General features: G+C 54.2%; 1 protein-coding gene across 1 annotated transcript; it reads left to right on the forward strand.

Moving 5' to 3' along the window:
* The first annotated feature begins 1,326 nt into the window (after positions 1 to 1,326).
* Positions 1,327 to 24,862, forward strand: LMOD1 (leiomodin 1). The gene is made up of 3 exons (XM_074925386.1): positions 1,327 to 1,714; positions 20,645 to 22,270; positions 23,737 to 24,862. Exons 1-3 carry the CDS (start codon positions 1,454 to 1,456, stop codon positions 23,761 to 23,763), a joined length of 1,914 nt encoding a protein of 637 aa, XP_074781487.1. The 5' UTR covers positions 1,327 to 1,453; the 3' UTR covers positions 23,764 to 24,862.
* The last annotated feature ends 600 nt before the right edge of the window (positions 24,863 to 25,462 follow it).

Below are 25,462 nucleotides of genomic sequence, written 5' to 3' on the forward strand. Positions count from 1 at the left end.
TATGAGCAGGAGCTGGGCGCTGTGATGCTGGAGATAATTGAAATCCTGGAATGCAACAAGAATGTGCATTTCCCGTCAAGAAGAGGAGTGTCTAGTTTGTAACACAAGGCATTGGGAGAGTCACCTGGAGCCCCCTGTGCTCGTGTTCAGCGTGGGATCTGAGCCAGGGAGATGGGCAGAGGAGGTAATTAGGCTGACAAGGAAAATCTTATGAGACCTTATTTTACAGAAGAAGACCAAAGGGCTGCTTGTTTGGACTAGCAAAGAGAGAGGCCTGAGGGTAGGCAGTAAATATTAGAAGGATGATAAAGGATGAAAAAAAAAGGATGAAGTTGGCAGCATAACAAATGGATACAAAATGCTGTGCATGGGGTAAATCTGCCTTGAAACTTGGAGAGAAGAGCCTGTCTGCCTCTGTCCCTCTGGGAGAATTTGCAGGTGCCAGTAAGCTTCTCTAAGGATTAGGCTGATGGAAAGTAGGTGCCTCCAACCAAAGCCCAGGCTTAGGGCACTGCCTGAACCAGAAGCCAGAAAGACTCGGGAATTTAGTCTGTGCAGAAGGAGGGATGTCTCTGGGGCTTGGCAAGGGGAGATGGGAGTGTTATGATGAAAAGCAGCTGCAGAGGACAAGGAATCAGCACAAGCTCTGATAAAGTGGCCCAGGGACAGTGCTGGGGTCAGACTTTGCAGAGCTGCCTGCTTCCTCCCTGCTTCAAAGGCACCAGACTTTGCACATCCTTCGTAAAGCAACCAGTCTGCACCAGCAACAAAACCACCCAGCACCACTTTCCCGAAGGGCTGCGCGCTGCGGCCAACTGCAAAGATCCTGGAGAGCAATGGGATAAAGATGAAAACTTTCTCTGGGCTGGGTGCTTTGTGGCCGATTTCAGCCAAGAGCTGTCGCTGTCACAGCAGAAACTCTCCCCTCCTGTAACGGAGGAGACGCCCCATATCTTCGGAGCCACACTGAACTCTTTATTAGCCCTCCAGCACCAATGGGCACATGCTGGGGATCTGCCTCCCCCACCCCCCAGATCCCCAGCCTGCCAGCTTGTGCATTTTTGTGTGTTTTCTCACTAGGTTGGCCCATTGCCTTTAAAAGGCTAAATGCTCCGGACTAAATTTGGTCATGCAGCTCTGCATGGTTCCCTGGAATGTCCTCGGGTTTCAGGCTCCTCTGATAGCACCATTCCCCGCCTCCCGCTGGGCTCCATTGGCTTCCCAGCACCCGAATCGCAGCTGGATCCTGTTATTGGCCAACTCTTGGACCGAGGGGTGTCCCCTCTTTACAACTACTATATCCCAGGCTGCAGCGATTGAGAGCTGCTGAGATTTAACACTTCAGCACCTGCTGCCATTGGGGGAAGCAGTGTTGGAGCTTCGGCTTCTTGGTTTTTTTCTCCTTCCTTGGGTACCACACACAACCGCAACCGTGTCTCGCCAGCGAGCAAAGATGTCCAAAGTGGCCAAATATCGGCGACAAGTTAGTGAAGATCCAGATATTGACAGTTTGTTGTCTACTCTGTCTCCAGAGGAGATGGAAGAGCTGGAGAAGGAGCTGGATGTGGTGGATCCAGATGGAAACATCCCTCTGGAGCTCAGTCAGAAAAACCAAACAGAAAATTCCCCACCTGGCCCACAAAACTGCGACACAATGCTCAATCACTGCGAAAAGGAGACCAGGAAACGTATTCAGAGGGAACACTCGATAGACGTAAGTCACAACTCCCCACGCTTGAGCTGTTTCTGTGAGAAGTGCAGGGGCGATACCTGTGAACTCTGCTGGGCTGCTTTAGGGGATGAGATGGAAAACGCAAACCCCGAGAAAGGTGTGCTGTGCTTGCTGAGGAGGAGTAGCTGTCGTGTAGAGACCAGAGGATTGAGGCAGGGAGCTGGTCCAGGCACTCTGGGTGGGAACAGGGTATTTCATGAAATCCCGGTGTTACTCGCAAAGCCAAACCCTCTGCTGGTGCCAGGGATTTTGTCTCTGCCTCTGCTCTAACATCCTTTGGCAGGGCTGGGAGCCGTGATGATACTCCCAGAAGGTGGCTGGAGGGGCCAGTGCAGTGACAGCGATCCCGCAGGCTGCGTTTCTTTTTCTTCCCATTTTTTTCTTTTCCTTTGGAGATCTCTGGACTCTTAGTCCTTTCAGTTCTTCTTGTGCAAAAGTTTAAATAGTCTCTAGTCCTTGTGGAATAAAAAGTTTGCTGCTTGGTGAAAATCACTCTGAGAAGCAGGTTTTGCCCCAGGCCATTTGCTTCATGTTTATTGTTCCATTAAAATTCATTCTTTTATTTTGATTTGGGTACATTTATTACCTCCTCTGCACCTGGCAAATCCTTTAATAGCTTACTTTGAGCTAGAAAGCTTCATGCCAGTCCCTTTCCTCTTGTGCCTTGCCTTAGTGGGAGCCAATCCCACTTCTCTGTAACATTTGTTAACCTCTGCACTAAGAATATTTGGTATGTGTTCTGTGCGTGGGAAGCTGGGAAGCATTTGGTTTCCCTAGTTTTTCATGGCAGGCTGAGCCAGAAAGTGAAAGAAGGAGACTCTTCAGCTATTTATCTGTGTAGTCACGGGGAGATTCATATCCCAGGCTGGATTTGCATCTGCTGTGACGGGACAGGGCTGAGGAATATCAGCAGTGTAAGCAGAGCAGAGGCTTATGTGGATGCCCCTCTTAACAGACTGCTCTGGCTCCGATTCCTTATCTATTCCAGGTCACCCAGCAGTAGCCTGGATCTTCCAGCTGAATAATCAAGCTCTAACTAGCCCCTGAGCACTTGGAAATGGTTCTTTATGGATGTGTTTATTATAGGAGGATCCTCTCCTGACCAGGGCCTGGGAGAAGACAGGTAGAAAAAGATGAAAATTGCAGCTATAGGGGAAATAAATAAAGATTTATTTTGGAGACCTGAACAAGGGGCTAAATAGTTTCCCCCAACCCTCTCTAAGCTCTGGCTTGTGCAGCCTGGGAGCTTTCCTCTGTCTGCGAGGACAAGGAACTCACAGCCCTCACCTTCTATATGTAGCGTTTGGCGTGGGCTGGGGGACAGAAAGTACTATGCCCCTTGCCACGAGAGCACTGGGTTTATTTTCCCATCGGTGGGCCGGTGGAAAATTTCCCTGTGGCAGGGAACTGCAGGTGCTGCAGGACAAACTTGCTTGCAAAGGGGAATGCTGTTATGTGGGACCAGTTATCCCAGTGATGCTGCACTGGTCTGCAGGTGATCCCAGCTTGCAGCCAGCCCTGACAATGAAAAAGCTGCTTTTTCAGGGAGGGGGGAGTCTTGCATTTGACCTCACGATTTTGTTTTTAACCATAGGAAGATGAGGAGTTGACTGGAGATTGGGATAGGAAGTGTCCATGATCAGGAGGAAGGGAGGAAATTTGTGTTTTTTGGAAAAACGTTGCTGAGAAATTGTCTGGCTAAACACTTCGTTATTTGGAAGATGCCTGAGATTGTGTGTCTGTGTGCTGCGGGAGGGGAGTCGGGATGGTGGCAAGGGATGGCACAGGGAGGAGAGGCGCCCCAGGAGAGGGTGTACAGTTCAGGGGCTGGCGGGGAGGGCAGCGGTGGAGGTCCTGAGAAAAGCTCTCGTTGTGCTCTCCTTTGAACTTCGGTAGCTTCGGGCTGTGGAAGACAAAACAAGTTGGCTGCCAGTCAAATTTGTCAGTGAAACTGGCCCAGTTAGATTGCATTGCAGTAACTGGATATGGAAGAACAGACTTTCTTCTTCTATTTCAATCCCTGGAGGCCAAGAAAAAAATATCCTCCATCCCTTCCTCCTTGGCATTGTTAGGACCTGGGATTAGCACCTAGAAAATGCCAGCTCACAGCGCAGGCAGGTCAGCCCATGCCAGTGGTGGAGCTGGGGCCTTTGCTCCACCTTGGGGAAGAGGATGAGATGAAGGGGATGGGATGAGATTTAGTCTGGAGAAGAGGAGGCTGAGGGGAGACCTCCTGGCCCTCTGCAACTCCCTGCCAGGAGGGGGCAGAGAGGGGGGATGAGTCTCTGGAGCCAAGGCCCCAGCGCCAGGCCCCGAGGGAATGGCCTCAAGCTGCCCAGGGCAGGGTCAGGCTGGCTCTGAGGAAGGATTTCTGTGCAGAAGGGGCTGTTGGGCGTTGGAATGGGCTGCCCAGGGCAGGGGGGGAGTCCCCGGGATCCCTGGAGGGGTTGAAGAGTCGGGCTGAGCCAGCGCTGAGGGATCTGGGGGAGTTGGGAACGGTCAGGGTGAGGATCATGGTTGGGCTGGAGGAGCTTCAAGGGCTTTTCCAGCCGAGATGATTCTGGAATTCTGTGGGATGGGATGGGATGGGATGGGATGAAACGGGACCAGATGGCATCATCAGACCACAGAAGCAATCGCAGAAACCAGGCCAGGAAGCCAATAGTTCCCTCATCCAAGGAAGCCGCAGGGTTGTGTTTTGCTGCAGGATGGAGTGAGAACAGGGAGCCATCCGGAGCATCCCAGGCGGCTCCTGAGCTCTCACCCAGCTGCTCCAAGCACTGAGGACTCTGATGACAAATCCCTCTCTTGTATCAGTGGATTTCACATTGTAGCAGGCAGCAAAGCACTTGTGCCTGCCAACACAGGCATCGTGGCTGCACACCCACGGGGAACAGCATTCCCACAGCCCAGTGCAGGCAGCACCTTGTCGGTCCCTGCCCCTCTCCCATGACAGCTCCCAGCATTGTGCATCACAGACCCACACACAGTGCCTGATTAAATGTGTCGAGGAAAACCTTTGCGAGCAAGAAGCAGACGTGAGCACAGGAGGGAAGCGTGGGCACAAGGGCAGGGAAGGAATAGGAGGTCCTTCCAGTGGGACTGGCCCTCTGAACATCTGGAAGATGTTATCCCGTGTCTGTGATGTCTCTTCAGCAGGGAGGGGCAGAAGGTGAGATTCTTGACCTTGAACTACAGAGAGTTTATAGGCCCGTAGCTGCCTTGCACAAGGCACTGAAGATAAAAAATATTAGATAGTTCCTAGTCCAGCTGCGCAGTGGCACCTTGGGCTGTATCGTTATTGCTAAAACTCATTTTGCAAAGCTGGGAGGTGGCTGGGTCACAGCCCCCCGTGGTACAACGGCCGCTCCAGCCCCCCACAGCCTGCCCGGCCCGGGGCTGGGGCAGCTGACCCACGTTGCTGCGCTCCTGTCTCCCCATTATTTTTCCTCCTCCCTCTTGTTCTTTGCTCCCTCCTTTGCCCCCACTTTGTGCAGTGTCTGGTGGGATGTTGCCTGTTAGCTGGGATGTGCGGGAATTTCTCCAAAGTGCAAAATAAGGTATTTTAAAGTGAAAGATTCAGTTTCTGCCCATCTGACAGTTCTTTCAGTCATTGCTTTGTTCTTGGACTGGCTCCAGGCACCCCCATCCCTTTCTAAATATTGGAAGGAGTGGGTATATTTAGAAATATTGTAACTACATAATAACACATCTTCTTAGTGATGAAAAGGGCAAACTTGGGTAGCTAGGAAGCAGTTTATAAACAGCCCAAAATAGATGTGAGCTTTGCCCTAATTTCTCCGCACTGGGGAGCCAAATTCACATCTTGGTGATGCATTAATTAATTAATCTTCATTTTTATATTGCTAGCAAGTACCCCAAGTTCAACAGTGGGGCTTGGGACAGTGCCTCTCCTCGGATGTACTCAACAGACTTTCTTGAAGGTCCATGTGCCGCAGGAGCCGAAGTTAAGCTAATACTCACAAGTAGGTAAATGAAGAGGATATCTAGAGCTCCTGGCTCTTTACTGTAGCAGACAAAGACATAATGAGAGAGAAATTCAGGTTAGAAACATGCTGTAAATTTGAAGCAGTGGCATTAATTGAAGGATTAACCTGGGGGCACAGCTGACTTGCTGTCACTTGTAATTTTTGTCTCGTGCCTGGGATTTCTCTTCAAAAGAGGAAAAGCTGTCTGTGCCAGGAGATGGGGTCTCAGTGCTGGTGTCTCTGCGGGATGGGTTGTTCTGAGCTGTATGAGGAGATGGGGTTTGTGAGAGCTACTCTGGTTTTGTCCAGTTCTTCCTCTGCTGTTGGTGACACTGTTAAAAAGCATGTATCCATACATATAGCACTGTCATATACACCCTGGAGATCTCCCCATCTTTCACACTGGCGTTCGGTCACTCCTAAACCCCCTCGGGGGTACCTTTGCTGGGATGGACCTGGCTGAGAAGAGCTACCCCTTAGGAAAGGCCACCACTCCTTATGAACCATACGGGCCCTGGGACCAGGTGGTTTGGTGGACGAGTGCTCCTTAGAGGCTGCCGTACCCATAGCAGGTGGTTTTACTTTTCAAAGCGTACCACAAAACCCACCTGCTGCTGGGTTTTGGCTCTTCTTGGATTCCCACACGGCCTCAGCACAGGGCCCAGGTGGCACCCAAAACACTGAGTGCCCAGTGGCTGAGCCTCCTTCCCTCAACTTCACCTGCAAGGACAGGACACCTGCATGTCCCAGTGCCATCAGAGTCCCCAGTCCTGCTTCCCATCTGGGCTGCACTGCCGCTTCAAGCACAGATGGCTGGGAAAATGTGGGAAAATTGCATGTGGGGACATCATCCTACTGATGGAGGGGATTCATTCCAGGGCCACAAAAACACTTCTTTTGTCAAGATGCTTGAACACATGGTGGATTTCTCTTTCCATGTAAGCCTAGGGACCAGCTTCTTGGAGGAGAAGGCTCTGAATAGGGGACTTTGGATGCCAGGGCAGATGTGCACAGCCGAGACCAGCTGTGCACGGTGCAGATGGTCCCTGTATTTTTGTTTCCTGATGGTTGACCACCCTTCCCACAGGAGAAGTTGAGGTGTCTCAGGCAAGTTTCTTCCAACACCTTTCCCCTTTCTCTCATATGTCCCACTCCCCACACGTGCTCCTGCACAGGCAAGACATCCTCTTGTCCCAGCTCCATGCATCTTTATCCATGTTTTGCCTGGTCCAGAGCTCCTGGGGACATTCCTGTGTCCCCGAGCACTCTTGGCTGTAGGCTGGATGCAGCTGACAGTGAACAGTGGGACACCATTCCTCATGGAAAAAACAATGACCTTGGAAGGAGTTTACTTCATCCAAATCAGCATATCTGAAGGATGCTGGTGCCAGAGGGTAGCAGGTCCTATTGCCATGGGTAAGGATTACAAAACTCCTTGGGAAGGTCTTGTAAAAAGTCCTGCCTTCCTTTCTAACTTACTGGGGTGCATGAGTGTAGGCTTGGCCCTCACTGCTGGGTGGTATTTAATCCAGTTACTGGTGGCTGTATGTGGAGGAAGATACCGTGAAAAGTGAAGATTCCTACCAATGACCCCTTCTTCACACCATGGAAAAACAAGTTAGTATTTAGATTTCTTATTAATGCTCAAAGCTTGTCATCTTTTCATGAAAATATCTGGGGGAAAAACAAGCTCCACATTTAAATAGCTGGGACAGACTCAAGAGAAACTGCAAACAAGGGAAAAGAAGTGGTTATATCATTCTTTAAGCATCTTACCAGTCTGTGACTAACACATATGTATTTAAACTCTGCCGTCCTGTTTATCAGTCAGTTCTGTTGATATGCCAAGACTGTTCCTTCTTTTCCCAAGAGCCTTCACCAATTCCCAGCTCTTGCCTTTCTTATAACCATACCCTGGGCAGGTCTCTAGCAGTCTGGGTGCCTGCTTTTCCCTCGTCAGAACAAGCTGTTGTTCTGCCCAGCTCGTCCTGGCCTCTAAGAGAGGTGTAGGGGATGGGTGACACTGGTGCATCCTTTCTCCTGGTGCTTCTCCATCAGCACCCACCTCACTCTGGGGTGGGCAGGGGATGAAGCTGTGAGCCCTTCCACCAGCACATGGAGTGGGAAGGGAGCTGGTGGCTCCCTTGTCTTTGCGTTACTCCTGTGGGCGATAGCCAGGGATATCCAAAATAGTCACACATTTTGAAAGAAACCAAAGGTATTGACTCATTCCTATTTGGTCCTTAAAGAAGGCCACAGATGGTCTCTGTTTTGTGGCCTCTCCAGCCTGCTGCAGACCAGCCCATCCAGGAGAGACCTTTTATTTGTCATCTTTCGTTGTTCAGAAATGAAAACTGATGTTGTCTGCGCTTGGATGTTTTGTTCTTCATTTCTGAAAATGTACCGACCCTGTAACAAGAAGGACAAGCACCCGAAGCAAGAGCTGTCAGCTAGCAACAGACGATAAAACAGACCTCCAAGGTGAAAAGAGAAGCAGGAATGATCCCATGACAGATAGCTGAAGAATCTGCAGTTCAGAGAACAGCTGAAGGAAGTGAGGCGGCAGCACACCCGGGTTTGAACTGCACTTCTGAACAAACGGTGTGAGAAGGAACCTCACAGCCAGATCGGTGTTTTTGTAGTGCTGTTGGGAAATTGTGGCAGAAACCTTGTTTTGCTGTGACTGGAGTGAGTGGCAGCACAAAACGTTCCCAGCGACTTGTAGGTCACGCCGCAGGCACACTGTCTGTCTGGGAGATATGTAGTCCATCTAAGGGCACAAGCAGGAAAAAAAAGCTGAATTTCTAGTCAGTCTGAAAAAAAACGAGTAAAAAGCTGAGTTCTATATTTACATAAACCACAAGTGGGATGCAGATAAATCCATGGAAATCCTTGGAGTGTTTAGCTTATATGGGCCGAGCTGCCCAGGAGGTTTATTATCTGTTTATGTTGAGCTGATAAATAGACATACAGAGGAGAAAAGGAGCTGGGATCCTCTACGTATCGCTTTCTTTTGCAGCGTTATGACATCATTTGCGTGCTAAAAAGGTCTCGGTGACTCAGCTCCCAGCAGGACGCTGGGATTAACTGGTCGTGTCACTCAAGCCCACCCTTTGCCGTGGTGGGAATCGCAGCAGGATGGAGCGAGAGGATCTCACTTCGCAGGGGAGGAGGTATCAGGGCGCTCGTTTTGAAGTCACGGTGCGGATAGCAGCAACAGCGGTGCACCAGCCACACCATGAGGTGACGTGAGTCCTGCTCAGCCCTTTCCTCTGCCCAGAGCATGGTGCAAACAGACGGGAACAAGAGCAGCAGAATGCAACAGGAGAAGTGACAGCCTGGGGTCACAGAGGTGTTCTGGAGCGTGCAGCCCGTGCTGCCGAGGGCTCTGAGCCGTCCTGCCTCCTGGCAGGGGGACCATGGCAGAAGGCAGACATGCCTGGCACGGGAATCAGCACCCACACAGCCATGAGAGCTGCCCACAGCAGAAAGGGAGCTGCAGTTTGCTTCCTTTCAGGTCAGATCTTCAGTGTCTAAGAGTAGATATTGTGACTCCTGGCATACCCTGCTTTGTCTCATTAAGTGCTGTGTTCTGGGCTGCAGCCCCCACATGGTGTAGGAGCCCAAGGAGTCGGTGCTCCTGTTTCTCATAAGCTATTTAAGGGTTTTGACCAGCAAACCAGCTCCCTGATTTTGGCAGGTAGGCACTGGGGGCTGGGACTCATCTCATCTGCTTCAGAGACCTGATTCTTCCTCCCACACTGAGTGCCCGCAGCTACCAGTGATGTCATGGGGTGTCTGTGATGGTCCCATGGGCTGGCCCCTCGCAGCACCAGGGGACCTGGAGATGCTTTCCGTGTAGTCCCAGGAGGCTGGGAGCCAGAGTCCTGCTTCTCGAGCATCCAGCCCCCGTGACGCAGAGGAGAGGAGATAGGATTTAAGACTCGTGAGGGCTGAACTGCAGTTCTTCTGTTCCTAAAAATCTGAGGAACGCTCTTCATGGGCTGCCCACAGAAAATGCACTGGGCAGAAATCTGGGCTTGAGGTGGCCATGGGGTGAATCGCTGATGTTCGCTGCAACCTCTGCCAGAGAGGAGGTGATCAGAGGAAAGGTCTCATCTTGGGAACATCCAGTTAAGCCAAGGCAGTGCCAGGAGAAGGGGTTGGGAGTGCAATGGATAGACGAGAAGAACCCTAACTTCTAAAACCAGGTTTTATTAGAGGAGCAAAATTTTCCAGCTGCAGGGTATCCAGCAGCTTTAAGGGCTTTCTGGAAAACGGCTGCATGTCACTGTGGAAAGGCTGGAGCTATTCTATTAAAGGAAACCCAGTTGAAACGTTTGTTATTGGCCATAATTCAGCAATGAAGGCAAAGCAAGACAAAAGTCAGGGCCAGAAGTTGTCCAGTCTCTGGAGAACAGCACTGCATCTCAGAAGGAAGATGTTTTTAAAAACATTGGCCTGGGAAGTGCAAAGAGACAGTGATATTTGGGGTCAGAAAGGTCTGAGCAGAAGGGAAGGGGAATAACTGAGTTCCTCATTAAAATAACAGAGTAATAGCTGAGGCGGGACAGGGCAAGAAGTTGTTTACATCGCTCTGGGCTTTAGCACATAGAGCATGGCCAAGGGGGTCGTGCTAGATCTGCGTGTGTCCCAGAGCTGGAAGCCAAGGTCCTTTGACCCTTGCTTCATGCCAGAAGAATCTAAATGTGCCAAGAGAGAAACTCTTTGCTGCCTGAGAATGGTCTTACCAGGGAGCCCACTGGGGCCAGAGCTCTGCGGGGCGTATGGCGGGTGCGAGCAGGGTATCTCGCAACACTGGCCCATGGTTTTTGCTCTTAGCCAAGGACCAGGAGGGTTGCCCCGGTGCTGCTGCAGGTAGAGCAATGCCAGATCCCTTTGTGAGTGGGTCTGTATCACGCAGACCTGCACTTGGCTGTTCTTGGCAAGCAGGGTCAGCAGAAGCCTCGCAGTCCCACTTCCTCCCGCAGTCTCTGGCAACCAGGTTTAGTAGCTCTCAGGACTCGGCCAAGGACACAGCATTTTTTCCAGGAATGTTCTTGGCTCTTGAGTTGTCCCTGAGTTACTCAAAAGTGACTGAGGAACGGAGGAAAGGAACAGCTTGGCCAGCTTGTTGTGGCTTAGCTTGGCTCCAGCAACCCTCTCGCACGCCTGGATCATAGTGGCAATGGGTACCCAAATACCCAGGAACGACCTGCCTTTGCCCACGGGCCCCCTCAACAGACTGCTCCGTGCAGTGGGACATTCTCAGGGGACAGCCCTGTCCCTTGGGAGCACTCACATGTCTTGTGCCCAGCCGCCTCAGCCCCCTTCACGTGTGGTCACGCTGAGGGATGGTGGGGTGCTGGTGCCTCACTCCAGCTCTGGCTGGGAATTGGGATAGCTGGGCAGGACAGAGGGGACACTGAGGCTCCTTTAGACCCCACGTGACTAGGAAGGCATCTCCACAGGATGATGCAGATGCCCAAGGTTAGAGCTGTGGGTTTGATCTCAGAGTCTCGTAGTGGCTCTGGACACCTTTGTAGGACTCGGCAGCATGTGTAGGACAGACTGAAACCCCTCAGGCAGTGATACCAGATTAGCTCATTAGTTATGGATCCATAATTATGCCTAAACCCCCTATGACAAATAACCAAGCTCAGCTTCCTTCCCTTGCCAGTCTGGTCTGGGACCCCCCAGCTGACCAACAGGTTTTGGTGAGCTGTCTCTCTGTCTCCCAGATCTTCCTTTACCCCAGAGGCTTCCCCAGTTCCCTGCTCTCCCACCTCCAAAAGCTCCTCCATCACTCAGGATTTGTGCAGGACAGATGGAGCTTTGCTGGTGGCTACCCATGTCCTAAGCCACATGCCAAGAGATGAGCTGGAAAATGTCCTGTTGGCTGCAAGAGGACTTTATTATCCCAGCAGAGGCTGGGAGAAAGGGACAGTCTCTTGGCCTGGACGTCATCCCCCAGCCCTACAGCTCTGGATGGATTCTGGTTGCTTTGCAAGGAGCACGGCTCTGGATGGAGAATCTCTGTTGGGGACAAAGCCATGTGCCAGGCAGCCAGCACGCCAAAATAGCTCTGCCAGGGGAGGTGCTCCGGTGGGCTTCAGAGCACATGCAGAAATTACCCATGTGGCTGAAACCATTCCTGGATTAATTAAATTCAGCTGGTCCAGCTGTCCTTCTGCAGCCACCTGCACCTTCTTTTAGGAGGGCACTGGTGTGGGGAAATTTGGTTACAAGCGGTGGTAACTCCTTGGTGCTTGCAAGAGTGTAAGTGCAAGACCTGTGCCTACAAGTGGACGTGCAGCTCAACTGACTTTGCTAAATAGGTGCCAGTTCCACATGCAAGCAGTTGCCTCTTGCTTTGCTCCATGTTTTCCCCTTACATTGCCCAAGAACAGATGTCCCCCCAGGGGCAGGCGAGGACTGTGCCCCGCTGCTCGGGGGTGTGTGAAGCCAGTGTAGCACCCATCAGCCGCATTGGAGATAACCCCACATTTTCCAGGGGTGCTGATGGTTGGGGTGGGTCTGAGCCTGACTCAGGCTTCCCCTCTCATGCTCTTTATGCTCTGATAGCAGCTGGGGGGTGATATCTCACGGCTGGCTTCCAAGAGGCCACCAGAGCTGCAGGTGACCTTAGAGACTGAGTCAGTGTCAAGCCTGCAGGCTGAGTTCACTATTTCTGGAGCCATTTTAACATGAACTGCAGGTGCAGGTTTGGCTCTGAGATCTTTTTCTGAGGGTCCCATTTCCTCCTGGGGTACAGTGTGCCATGTGCCACCAGCAGTGACCCTCATGGAAGAGCCATCCTGGACTCTTCAGGCCTCCCCCTTTCAGCCAAGCCCTCCTTGAACCCAGATGGGGCACAGCTCCCCGGAGCCAACGCGGAGCTGCTCGGCAGCACGTGCCCCCCAAGTCTCCCATCCTTACATCTTGTTCTCTAGCTGAGCCGAGCACATGGCCAGCGTGCTGGGGCAGTATGTTCAGCCTGGTAATCTGGGCCATGAGGGACTCTTCCCAGGACATACCTCTGAAAATAACTGCAGGCTGGTGAGAGCTGGCCCCTTCCAAAGACAAAACATTTCTTCTACAAATCCATTTCCATGTCCCCTCTGCCAGGGACTGACGTAAGAGCAGCAACCAGGCTACAAAGTGCCCCTTCCCTCCAGCTCGGGTGCAAGTCCCTGGGTAACCCATCCTTCCCACTCCTCTCCAGCGTGTTCCCCTTTCACTTAGAAATCTGCTTGTGTGTACAGCGGGGTGACCAGATCAATACCTACCACCCAAGCAGTGATTTTCTACCCCAAAATGAGCTGTGGGGCTTTCAGGGCAGGAGGCGAGAACCTCGCTCCACCATCACATCCCCACCACCCACAGCAGATGTTGGCAGCCCCTCTGCTCCGCTCCCGGCCATCCCCGGCTCAGCCAGCCGCTCCGTCCCCAGCCCCATCCCTTGCTCAGCGTCGGGAGCGGTGCTGCAAACACTCAGATTCCAGGCAAGAAGTTCCCCGTCTCCTTTGCCTTTTAAGGAAACATCTGAGTGGGTTTGAGGGTTACAAATGCTAACAAGCGATGGCAATGCTCATTTCAGTCTATTTAGAGGAATCGGGAAGGCATTTCAGTTCATCAAAACACTGGTGATTAATCAGCCAAGTACCAGGCTGTTTTCATTAGTCTTATTTTTAAAGGTCTGACACGCTGTGTAAAAATATTCCCCTAATAATCGTGCTCACAGCAAAGGGAATGGCACGGGAGGGGGTGCAGCGGCACTGGTTTCTAGGTATCCAAGGTAAATATGTCAGCGCGGCGGAGAGGAGCGAGCAGGCAGGACTCAAGATGGCCATAGAGAGGGTACAGGGCTGGCACTGGCTGCTGCAGATGGAGACAACCTGGCTGGTGGCCTGGGCTGCAGGAGAAGGAGCGCCGGTTGGTGCAGGGACAGGCAGGGTTTCAAGCTCGGGGGGAAGGATGCATTTCTCTCTTTTCTTCTGCGTTATCCTGCCACGCAGCACCTCTGCTGACCTCCAAGAGCTGGAGCAACGTGATTCACTTCCAGCACCATAATCAGTGAGCAGAGAGTGGGCCGGTGTCACCACCTGGAGCAGAGCCGGGGTGGCAGGGCAGACCGAGAGCCCGGGGATGGGTGCAAGGGCAGGCAGGGACACAGGCTCCTTCCTGGGCACACACATGGCCTAGAGCAGCTTCTGGGCTGGCTTTAGAGATCTCACCAGTCTCCACCGAGGGACAGAGAGCGCCTCGTGCGGGCAGTGGCAGGTGGGTAAGAGTGACCCTTGGTTTTAGAAACACAGATCTGATCTCTGGCCTGCAAGTTTTTGCTCCCGACTCCTCCCTTTCTGCTGCTCCTGGTGGAGGTGGGGGCTTGCAGAGGGCCTCCTGCAGCGAGTGCCACGACCAAGGCAGCTCTGCTTTAAATGGAACAGCTTAAACACCTCTTACTCCTTGCTGCCAGCCAGCACTTTCTGCAATAACTTGCAGCTCTTTGATAAGACTCTACCAGTGCATCCCAAATTTGCTGGACACACGTGATCTCGCAAACGCTGCCCGCAGTGGCAGTGACACCCGTGGCCAGTCACTACACATCTGTTGCCTTCCCATTTTCCCCTGCCTGAGGGCACAGCAGGCTCCTTTTCTACATCTTGCTTTCTGGCTCCAGTGACCTCCTTCCACAGACTTGCTCCATGCCACAGCACCTGGACATGAGGCAACACACCGGTGGATGGAAGCTTTAATGAGAACAGCACTAACAATGTAATAACGAGACATTCCCAGCACTTGCCACAGGAGCTTTGCTAAGCAGGGATTTGCTATGCATCTTATTTTGCTCTAGTTTCATCTTGTCTGGAGAATTCTTTTGCCTTCTCTGAGCATGGGAGATGTTGCAGGTTCTTCTCTCCAGGGTTTTCCTCCCTTTCTCCAAGATCTGCTCATTCCTGGTCAAAGTTTTTGCTCTGCTTAGTCTGGGACAGAGCTTAGGGGAGACTCAGGGCTCCCCACGGTCAAGTTGTGTGAGCTCGGGCTGGGAAGGAAAAGGCTTTTTGGAGCAGTTGGTGTGGAGATGAGGCTGATGGCTCTGAGTCAGTGAGTGCCCAGCCTCTGGACACGAGAGGGCTGCAGAGCCCTGGAGGGGGCAACTGTCTCTTCTCGCAGAAACATGCAAGAAACCTCCAACCCAGGACATCCCCAAGCTCCTTTGAGAGGCACCGTTGGGCATGGGTGTGGGGGGAGAGTGAGACAGCAGAGTCCCCATCCCACACACCTCCTGCCCAGTCTCCTGCCAGGACAGACGTGGCTCTTCCTTCACCCAAGTGCTTCAGGATGTCACTGAGCATCCTCGCACCAGCCCTGGGGACAGGGCATGTCTTGATGAGACGGGCCACTGGCTCAGTGCCAGAGGAGGTGGCATCACCTGCTCTCTGCATCCCCCAGGACAGGGGGGTTCTGGCATTGGGGCACCTCTGGGAGCCCCATCCCTCCTCCTTGGGGTTTGCAGCAGCAAGGGGCTGTGTGGTCGCACGGGTGGGCTCTGTAGGGGCCTGGCATATGCCCTTCTGTCTCCTGTTTGGGCCTGCACAGGGGAGCCAAGAAATCTCTTAACTAAATAAACAGCTCTCTCGTCCCAGATGGCATCTGTTTATACGCCAGGTACAAACAGTCCTGACAGCTGGCCTGCTCACAGCCAGGCCAGTTCTTTCCACAAAAAAGCAGTCCCCGAGGGCCAGCAGTGCTGCGCACTGGGAAGGCAGAGCCACACTCTGCCCCAGCACGGACACCACGGGGACCTGGGCTGGGGAAGACACTGTGGCCAGGGCGTTGTCTGGAGGAGGAGGCCAGCCCTGACTGCAGACCAGGGTGTCTGGACTCTGATTTGGGGGTTCAAGGCACTGGGTGACACCACAGTGCTGGCCCAGACCTGAGAAGGTCCAGGGAGTTCCTAGAGGCATCACAACTTCATCTCCCAGAGGCATCTTTCTTCCTCCTTTCCCTGAAGTCCTGAAGTCCCCCCAGCAAACACAACATTCGCTCTGCCACCCCTCACCTTGGTGCTTCCTCCTCCTCCTGCAATCAGCATTGCTGTGGTCAAGCTGAGAATGCCCAGATTAATCCTGCAGCTGTAGATCTGAGCCTGATCTAACCACGGCTCTGTGGCTGGGCTGCCAGCTAGCGGTGTCTCAGCATGTTACCCTCTGCTCATCTCTGGACAGAAGCCCCACGGCACTGGCTGGAACACAGAGCTGAGCCATGCGGCCAAAACCAGGCACCCAGGAAAATCCAGGCCAGACATGAGGTTGCAGAACAAGGAGAAGGAGATTTAAATTACCAAACCCCGATGCAGACTTCATGGTAGGATCCTCCTCTGTGCAACAAACTCTGTTACAATGTCAGGGCTCCATCTGTCTTCAGTTATCTGTTCATAGCGCTGGCTCCTCTGTTGGGAGTGGAGGTGCCTCATATCTGATGTTCGGGGAGATGAATCCTGCCCTGGTGCCCTGCTCTTACTGCATTGCTGTGACAAAGTCTTGGTCACAGAATCACAGAGTCACAGAATCATTCAGCTTGGAAAAGCCCCTTGGGATCATCGAGTCCAACCCTCAGCCCGACTCCACAAAGTTCTCCCCTACCCCACATCCCCCCACAGCTCATCCCAACGTCCCTTAAACCCCCCCAGGGATGGGGACTCCCCCCTCCCTGGGCAGCCTGTTCCACTCTCTGACCACTCTGTCTGGGAAACATTTTTCCCTCATGCCCAGCCTGACCCTCCCCTGTGGCAGTTTCCAGCCGTTCCCTCTTGTCCTGTCCCTGATCCCCTGGGAGCAGAGCCCAGCCCCATCCTCTCTGCAATGTCCTGTCGGGAGCTGCAGAGAGGGATGAGGGCTCCCCTCAGCCTCCTCCTCCTCACACTGAACACTCCCAGCTCCTTCACTGGCTTCTCACAGGATTTATTCTCCAGGCCCTTCCCCAGCCTCGTTGCCCTCCTCTGCCCTCGCTCCAGCCCCTCCAGATCTCTCTGGGATTGAGGTGCCCAAACCTGGACACAACGCTCCAGGTGTGGCCTCACCAGTGCCGAGCACAGGGGGACTGTCACCTCCCTGCTCCTGCTGGTCACACTATTTCTGATCCAAGCCAGGAGGCCGTTGGCTTTCTTGGCCACCCGGGCACACTGCCGGCTCCTGTTCAGCTGCTCGTCAATGAGAACCCCCAGATCCTTTTCTTCCAGACAGCTCCAGCCACACCTCCCCGAGCCTGCAGCCATGCAGGGGGGGGTTGTGGCCCAAGTGCATGAGCTGGCACTTGGCCTTGTTGAAGCTCATCCCATTAATGTTGGCCCACTAATCCAATCTATCCAAGTCTCTCTGTATGCAGGTTCTGTGCCTGCATCTCTCCAAACACACAAGGAAGCAAATATGGTGCCATAAGGAAACCAACACACTGGAAGGCTGCGTGCACTGAGCTGGGATCAAAGGCTTTGGTTGCAGAAGCAGAACGTGTCATAACAATGCTGGTGGAAGACTCTTCCCAGCCCCATCGGCCATGGGTGAAGTGCAACAAGGCATTTGTTGTGTCCGGCAGCTGCCGGCGCTGGCTGTGGTCAGCAGCAACGCACAGCACAGGCTGTGCCAAGGGTGAGGGTCAGGTGCTTGACAAAAGTACCAAAAATCACATGAAAAGGGGGTTTGACTGGCAAGAGGCAGATGATCAAATGGCCCTAAAGCATGAAGCGAAAGAGGAAAATCCTTTGCTGCCAGAGGTAGTTTGTACAGAAGTAGCCATCAAGCCTCGGGGTTGCATCCCTCCGCGTGCAGGGAGGGTGTTGTCACTGCCTGAAGGTCAGACAAAAGCTGGTCTAAGCTCCTCTGGCACATCGACGTCCCACGAACACAACAGGGGCATCGTGATAAACATAAAAACAAAGGCAAAAGCTGCTTCTGAAGAGTGAATATACAAGGGGGCAGACAAACTGAAAGCACCGGTGCTTGCCAGCCCACTGAGGTATGAGCGGGCGTCTTGGCTGGATCGGAGATAAAAGAAGCAACTCAGGAGGCCCAGGGCACTGCTGCGTGACTGCTTGTCACAGAGACACGGGCAGATCCCGGGGGCAGGGAAGGGGTTGCCAGTTTGTTCCATTTGTGGTGACAAATTAATATGGTAAGAGATTAATCCCTTTATGTTCTAGCCAGAGATTAGGGGAGCTAGAAGTGGCTGGACTCATCTCTTAATAGCTATGCTAATTATTGCCGTGGCTATAGGCCTGGCACCAGATGCACAACAGCCTGTAGGCTGTAGCTCCAGTTGCATTCAAGAGAAGCCGTCAGGTTCACGAATAGTACGGTTTATGCTTATGCAACATCTACAGGTTCTTTGTGATTGCCTACGATAAACGCACAAGCTGTGGGTTGGCTCTCGAGCACTACAGACACAAACGATTGCAATCACGCTTTTAATTCCCAGGTAATCACTCAGCATAGCCAAGGGCACAAATCTTACTAAAGGCGTCCCTCTGGGGTGGGTGAGGAGCACAAACCCATCGATCTGTCACTCCAATTTAATACTGGATTATCATCCCTCTGAGTTAGATACAAACTCGGGGTAGTATTTATCTAAGCGTGTATGTGTGAGTGGGTGGGGCTGTGGTCAAGCCTTTGCTTCTTGAGTAACGACACAGCACATTCCTTGGTGCGAGGTGTGCTCTGTTTTTGTGGGAAGAGAGGAAGAACGAGAGATAATGTCTGCAGAGTTGTGCAAACCATTCCTGGAGAAAAGTGGAAGAGCAGGAGATAAGTCTGTACAGTTGTGTCAAATATTCCTTGAGAAAAGCGGAAGATCGGACCGTGCGGCCTCCACCTCGCTCCGCATTCCTCCTTGGTGCCATGGCAACACAAATCACCGGATCTTCACCCTGTCCTGTGTTTGTTCTGGGCTCCATGTGTTAAGGAAATGTGTGGTTTGCAGATTTGTGTGTTGTTTTGCGTTTCCCCCACTTCCAACAATCGCCCGTGGGTGAAGTGCAACAAGGCATTTGTTGTGTCCGGCAGCTGCCGGCGCTGGCTGTGGTCAGCAGCAACGCACAGCACAGGCTGTGCCGAGAGTGAGGGTCAGGTGCTTGACAAAAGTACCAAAAATCACATGAAAAGGGGGTTTGACTGGCAAGAGGCAGATGGTCAAATGGCCCTAAAGCATGAAGGGAAAGAGGAAAATCCTTTGCTGCCAGAGGTAGTTTGTACAGAAGTAGCCATCAAGCCTCGGGGTTGCATCCCTCCGCGTGCAGGGAGGGTGTTGTCACTGCCTGAAGGTCAGACAAAAGCTGGTCTGAGCTCCTCTGGCACATCGACGTCCCACGAACACAACAGGGGCATCGTGATAAACATAAAAACAAAGGCAAAAACTGCTTCTGAAGAGTGAATATACAAGGGGGCAGACAAACTGAAAGCACCGGTGCTTGCCAGCCCACTGAGGTATGAGCGGGCGTCTTGGCTGGATCGGAGATAAAAGAAGCAACTCAGGAGGCCCAGGGCACTGCTGCGTGACTGCTTGTCACAGAGACACGGGGAGATCCCGGGGGCAGGGAAGAGTGTGCCTGCTGCAGTGACACTGCTTTGCCCAGGGCACGCAGCAAAATCTACCTCCTTCCCCAAGACCCCCCCTTTTAAGCTCTTCCCTCCTGTGATGCCTTTGGACACTGGGACAAGGTGTGCTGGGCAAACATCACACACTACAATGCAATAAACGCCGTGTCCCCATTTCCTTGGTTTTCTGCAGGGAGCTCAAAAATGCAAACTCATGTTAGAAGGAGGCTCGTTTCAGAGAGCCCCGAGTCGGGTGTGACTGCTGGATCAGCAGTGTCACCCCTGTCACCGGCTGCGCACGCTCCCCTGCTTGCACACGTATCCAGGCCAGCATGGAAAGTGTTTGGTGACTGGGAAAAACTGCAGAGCATCCAGCTAGAAACCATTTAGCAAAGCCAATAAAGCACCTGGGGTTCACAGAGGTACAGGAGGTACAGGCACTAGATCCATCCCTGGTTAAAAAGGTGTTTAAAAGGAGGATAAAAAAAGGTGACTGAAAAGAGGGTAAAAAAAGGTGATTAAAAAGAGGATAAAAAATAATGATTAAAAAGAGGATAATTTGTAGGAGGTATGGTAGGAAGGGGTCAAACAGTGCAGCCTGCTGAGAGAGGTGCATCCTGCAGCTTATTAGGTTACAGTCTGTTCCCTGGGGATGAGGCAGGGCATCCACCAGACCTCTGGAGCCTGCTGGGAAGGGATGGAGGCAGGAGGAGAGCAGAGATGCCTCGGAGAGCTGCAGCGGGACCTCGTCTCACCCGGGTCCTGCAGGGTCCATCTACACTCGGGGCGCTCGGATTCTGAACCCTTCCCTGGACCCGGCACCTCGGCTGGGATAAACTTGCCTCTTCCAAAGCCCGAGGCTGCAGCGTGTGAACACGTGGTGGTAAATCACTCAGGTGAGATGGAGGATACTCTGCCCATATTCAGGGCTAAACCATCACGATTCGGAGCAGGTCGCTTACCTCCTTAGAGTCCTGGCCACGAGACTGTCCCCTGCCACAGTGCAGACCCAGCACCAGCTGTCCTCGGGCTCCCCCACGGCATCTCCCTGTTGCTTCCCGGGGACCCCGCGTGATGCTCTCTCAGGTTTCTACCATAAGTGCCTGGTTTAGGGCAGCTCATCCCTCACAGGTGTAGTCTAAGAACTTCCTGAGACCAGACTGTCCTGCATCCCCCTGTGCATCTTCCCCGGCGGCGGTGCTGCCCCGCGGGGCCCTGTGGTTGCTCCTGTGTGACAGAGGTGCAGAGCTGGTGACAATGAGACTGGGCTGGCGAGTCTGGAGATCAGAGGCATCTGTCTCTGTAACACCGCGATGTTTTTCTCTTGTTAGGAAAGCAGATTGGGTGAGAAGAATAAGGGAGCCAAGAATGAAGAAGAAAAGGGAAAGGAAGCTCCTTCCAAAGACCTGGCCCGGAAACGAGATACAAAAGTGGGGAAAGACTCTAAAAAGGAAGATAGTGTTCAGAAAACAGACCCAAAAGTTAAAGCAGAGGCTGAAACCAAGACCAAAGAGGAGAAGGCTATCAACGATAAAGTCAAGGCCATGGAGAAAAAGCTGATGGGAAAGGACAAAAAGGAGGAAGATAAAGGTTCAGTCTTGAAGAAGGACACAGGGAAGGACAAAAAGGAGGAAGACAAGGGATCAGCATTAAAGAAGGACACAGGGAAGGATAAAAAGGAGGAAGAAAAGGGCTCAGCTTTAAAGAAGGATACAGGGAATGATAAAAAAGAAGAAAAGGGGTCAGCTTTAAAGAAGGATGAAGGGACGGATAAAAAGGAAGAAGAAGAGGGTTCAGCAGCAAAGAAGGATGCAGGGAAGGACAAAAAGGAAGAAGAAAAGGGTTCAGCATTGAATAAGGGCCCAGGGAAGGAGAAAAAGGAGGAAGAGAAGAGTTTGGGATCAAAGAAACAGGCAGAAAAAGACACAAAAGGTGAAGATAAGAAAGAAAAAGGCAAAAAAGAAGAGGAAAAGGGTTCAGCTTTGAAAAAATCAAAGGCAGACGAGAAGGAGAAATCCCAGCCAGAGGCAGAAAAGGCACCGGAGGAGAAACAGGAGGCCACGGTGGCAGCTGAGAGCAGCCCCTCCAAGCCCACCACATCCTCGGATCAGGCCAAGGATGACGAAGCCTCCAGCATTTTCGATGAGCTCATCGAGAAGGTGAAGAACAATGATGCCGAGGTCACCGAAGTGAACGTGAACAACTCGGACTGCATCAACAACGAGACCCTGGTGCGCTTCACCGAGGCCCTGGAGTTCAACACCGTGGTCAAGCTGTTCGCCTTGGCCAACACCCGTGCCGACGACCACGTGGCCTTCGCCATCGCCATCATGCTGAAGTCCAACAAGGTGCTGACGAGCATCAACCTGGACTCCAACCACATCACGGGCAAGGGCATCCTGGCCATTTTCCGGGCGTTGCTGCAGAACAACACGCTGACGGAACTGCGTTTCCACAACCAGCGGCACATCTGCGGGGGGAAGACGGAGATGGAGATCGCCAAGCTCCTGAAGGAAAACACCACGCTCCTGAAGCTGGGCTACCACTTCGAGCTGGCCGGACCACGCATGACAGTCACCAACCTGCTGAGCCGAAACATGGACAAACAGAGGCAGAAACGCCTCCAGGAGCAGAAACTGGCACAGGAGCGTGGGGAGAAGAAAGACCTCCTGGAGGTGCCCAAGCCCGGAGCCCTGCCAAAGGGGTCCCCCAAGCCATCCCCACAGCCGTCCCCCAAGGCTTCCCCTAAAAGCTCTAAGAAAGGGGGAGCGCCTGCCGCGCCGCCGCCACCTCCTCCTCCGCTCGCCCCACCGCTGATCAACGAGAACCTGAGGAACTCGCTCTCGCCGGCCACGCAGAGGAAGTTGGGAGACCGGGCACTGCCAGTCCAGGAGAAGAACTCACGGGACCAGCTCCTGGCGGCCATCCGCTCCAGCAACCTCAAACAGCTCAAGAAGGCAAGTGCAGGGCTGCGGTGGGGGTCACCCCGGGGTTAGTCTGGGGCTGAGACTTGAGGTCACGTCTGTTCTCACTTGGGGAGGGGAGAGGGGAGGGCTGTCCTGCTCCGGTGTGGGGTAGAGCGGGGTGTCTGTGGCGCCAACCCCTGCACAGAGCACATGGCAGGGGCAGATCCATCCCTTTGCCAAGCACGTGGGGTGGGCAGATCCATCCTTTTGCACCATTCTTTGCAGAGCAGGTGGGGCCAGCAGATCCCTCCCTTGGCAGAGAGCAGGAAAGGGTCAGGTCCATCCCTTGGCAGAGCCCCTGGGGCCGGCACATCCACCTCACCTCAGCAGTTAGGTTTGGCTCCAGGGTTTGGGACACAAGAAACTAGCTCTAACCAATAACCCCAGGAGATGGAAATCCAAGACCTCCCCATGCAGAAAAGGAAGAGTGCTTTGCCACACCAAGGGGGGCTCACACACCCCCCCGTGGATCAGTGTCTCCCAGCAGGGTCCCCAAGGGCAGCAGCTCACCCAGCTCTTGCTGCCATATCGGCATGGCTGAGCCCACAGGGGTGGGAGGTAGCCCCGGGTGGCCAGAGAAGCTGCATCTCCAACACCAGTCCCAGCACGATGCCTTGAGACATCTCACTTGCCCCACGTGGTTTGTGTCCCAGGACGGGCTGCCCACAAGCAGGAGCGTGGGGACAACCAGCCTGGCCAAGAGGAAGGGGTGTCCCTGGGGTGCTGAGCATCCCCAGCAGCCACGGGGAGAGGGGCTCAGCTCCACCGCAGCGGGTCCGCATAGGGCCCCCGCATCACAGAATCACAGAATCATCTAGGTTAGAAAGGACCTTGAAGATCATCCAGTCCAACCGTTCACCTAGCACTGACCATTTCCAACTACAGCATATCCCTAAGCGCTAAATTGACCCGACTCTTCAACCCCTCCAGGGATCCCGGGGACTCCCCCCCTGCCCTGGGCAGCCCATTCCAACGCCCAACAGCCCCTTCTGCACAGAAATCCTTCCTCAGAGCCAGCCTGACCCTGCCCTGGGCAGCTTGAGGCCATTCCCTCGGGGCCTGGCGCTGGGGCCTTGGCTCCAGAGACTCATCCCCCCTCTCTGCCCCCTCCTGGCAGGGAGTTGCAGAGGGCCAGGAGGTCTCCCCTCAGCCTCCTCTTCTCCAGACTGAACCCCCCCAGTTCCCCCAGCCGCTCCCCAGCAGACCTGTGCTCCAGACCCTGCCCCAGCTCCGTTGCCCTTCTCTGGCCACGCTCGAGTCATTCAATGGCCTTTTTGGGGTGAGGGGCCCAAAACTGAACCCACTCATCGAGGGGCGGCCTCACCAGTGCCCAGCACAGGGCTCAGATCCCTTCCCTGTCCCTGCTGGCCACGCCAGAGCTGGTACAAGCCAGTCGTTCCAGCATCCCCTGTCACTGCTCCCCGCTCCCCCCGGTAACGGGGTGTCTTCTCTGGCAGGTGGAGGTACCGAAGCTGCTGCAGTAGGGAGCAGGACGGGCTTTCCCCCTGCAGCCCGGCGTGACGGACCCCAGGACACTCGCCTTTCTCGTGACTGTTTCCATGACAAGCCCTTTGGGACCCTGCAGTGACCGACGCCAAGGAGCAGCGATCTCTCTGGGACAGACGGAGGAAGGGCTGGGCCCGAGGAGGGCCAGCACGGCTGTTCGATGCAGTGCAGGAGAAAGACGTTGTATTTATTATTTTTACGGTTGTGAAGCCTTCAAGCTCTTTCCTTTGCCAGCACCGTGCCCCGCTCTGTCCGGCCGCCCGGAGACACTGATAGAGGAGGGGTCTGCAGAGCCGGTCCTGACGGAAAACTCCCCTCGAGCGCGCCGAAGGGGCTTGGCACCCGCCATCCCAGCTTGCCCACAGGGCCCCTGCAGTGGTCCAGCCTGGCGAGCAGAGGTACCCTCCCAGCCTCGCTTTTCGGAGGGGCAGGGGCCGGCCAGACCATCGTGGCTGTTTGTCTCCTCGCGGGTGGCCGGGGAGTCGCGAGTGTGGGCACAGTGGTGGGGTGGCAGCTCGCGGGGTGCGGCCTCGGGAGGAATGGGGGGGTGGGAGAAGGGATCGGCTGGGGAGAGGGGGGGACGGTGGCAGTGGGGGGACGGGGCAGGAGGTGGAGCCGGGGTTGGGGACATGGCGGACGTCCCTGCAGCCTTGTCTGGGGGCCACCACAGCCCCCCACCGGCACTTCATGCCGCAGCCCGGCCTGACCAGGAGCATTTTTGAAATTTGGCTTTTCAACCCAATTTAGATTTGAGATTTTTTTTTTTTCCCGTTTCTTGACCCACCACCTTCTTAACAACCCCACCTGCTCCCCCTCCGTGTGGAAACCAAATCCTCCCCCCGGGGGAGAGCAGGGCTCGCCCGGACTGTGGGGTCCCCTGGGGTGCGGAGGGGGGGGACAAGAGCAAGGGGGTGGCACTGACAGCCCTGCCCACACCCCCACCCGTGGGCAGGGGGCAGGCAGAGACGCTGCCTGTCCCCCAGGGCGGGTTTTGGGGCTGTGTGATGCCCACACCCCCCACACCCCCCCCCCCCGCCTTTGCAATTTGTACAACCGCGGCCACTGCAGCAGCAATAAAGCTCAGCCAACGCTTCCCCCGCCTCGGGGACGGGTCTGCACCCCCGGGGACCCGGGACGGGCGGGGGGGAAGGCAAGGCGGCAGGGGGGCACGGGCCTTGGTTGGGAATGGGCTCAGCCCCCCACACACACCTCTCCCAGCACCCACAGCCCCACCACTGGCTCACCTGAACTGGGTGTGCTGGGGTCACCCATGCGTCTACCTCAGACTGGGACCACCCGGACACCCCAAACTGGGTGTCTGTGGTCACCCTCTCACCCAGAAGCCACCCCCCCCCCCAACAGGGCACCCAGCAGCTGCTGGACACCCACCACTGGGCCACGTGGACACCTCAAACCCCTGGGGTCACCCAGGGTCACCCCGAAACCCTGGGGTCACCCAAAGTGACCCCAAACCCCTCCTGGGTCACCCCAAATGCCGAAAATTACCCAGAGTCACCCCAAACCCCCTGGGGTGACCCAGCACTGGGCTCCCAGGGGGTCTCCAAGGCCCACTCTGCCAGGCCAGTTTTGGGGTGCGGGCAGACACCTGAGTGGCCCCGAGGGGTCCCCCCACTGGCCTGGGGACTTCCCCCCCAAATACAGGGGCTTCGAGGCCAA

This window comes from Athene noctua, chromosome 23 (assembly GCF_965140245.1).
Source record: "Athene noctua chromosome 23, bAthNoc1.hap1.1, whole genome shotgun sequence".
Classification (NCBI taxonomy): domain Eukaryota; kingdom Metazoa; phylum Chordata; class Aves; order Strigiformes; family Strigidae; genus Athene; species Athene noctua.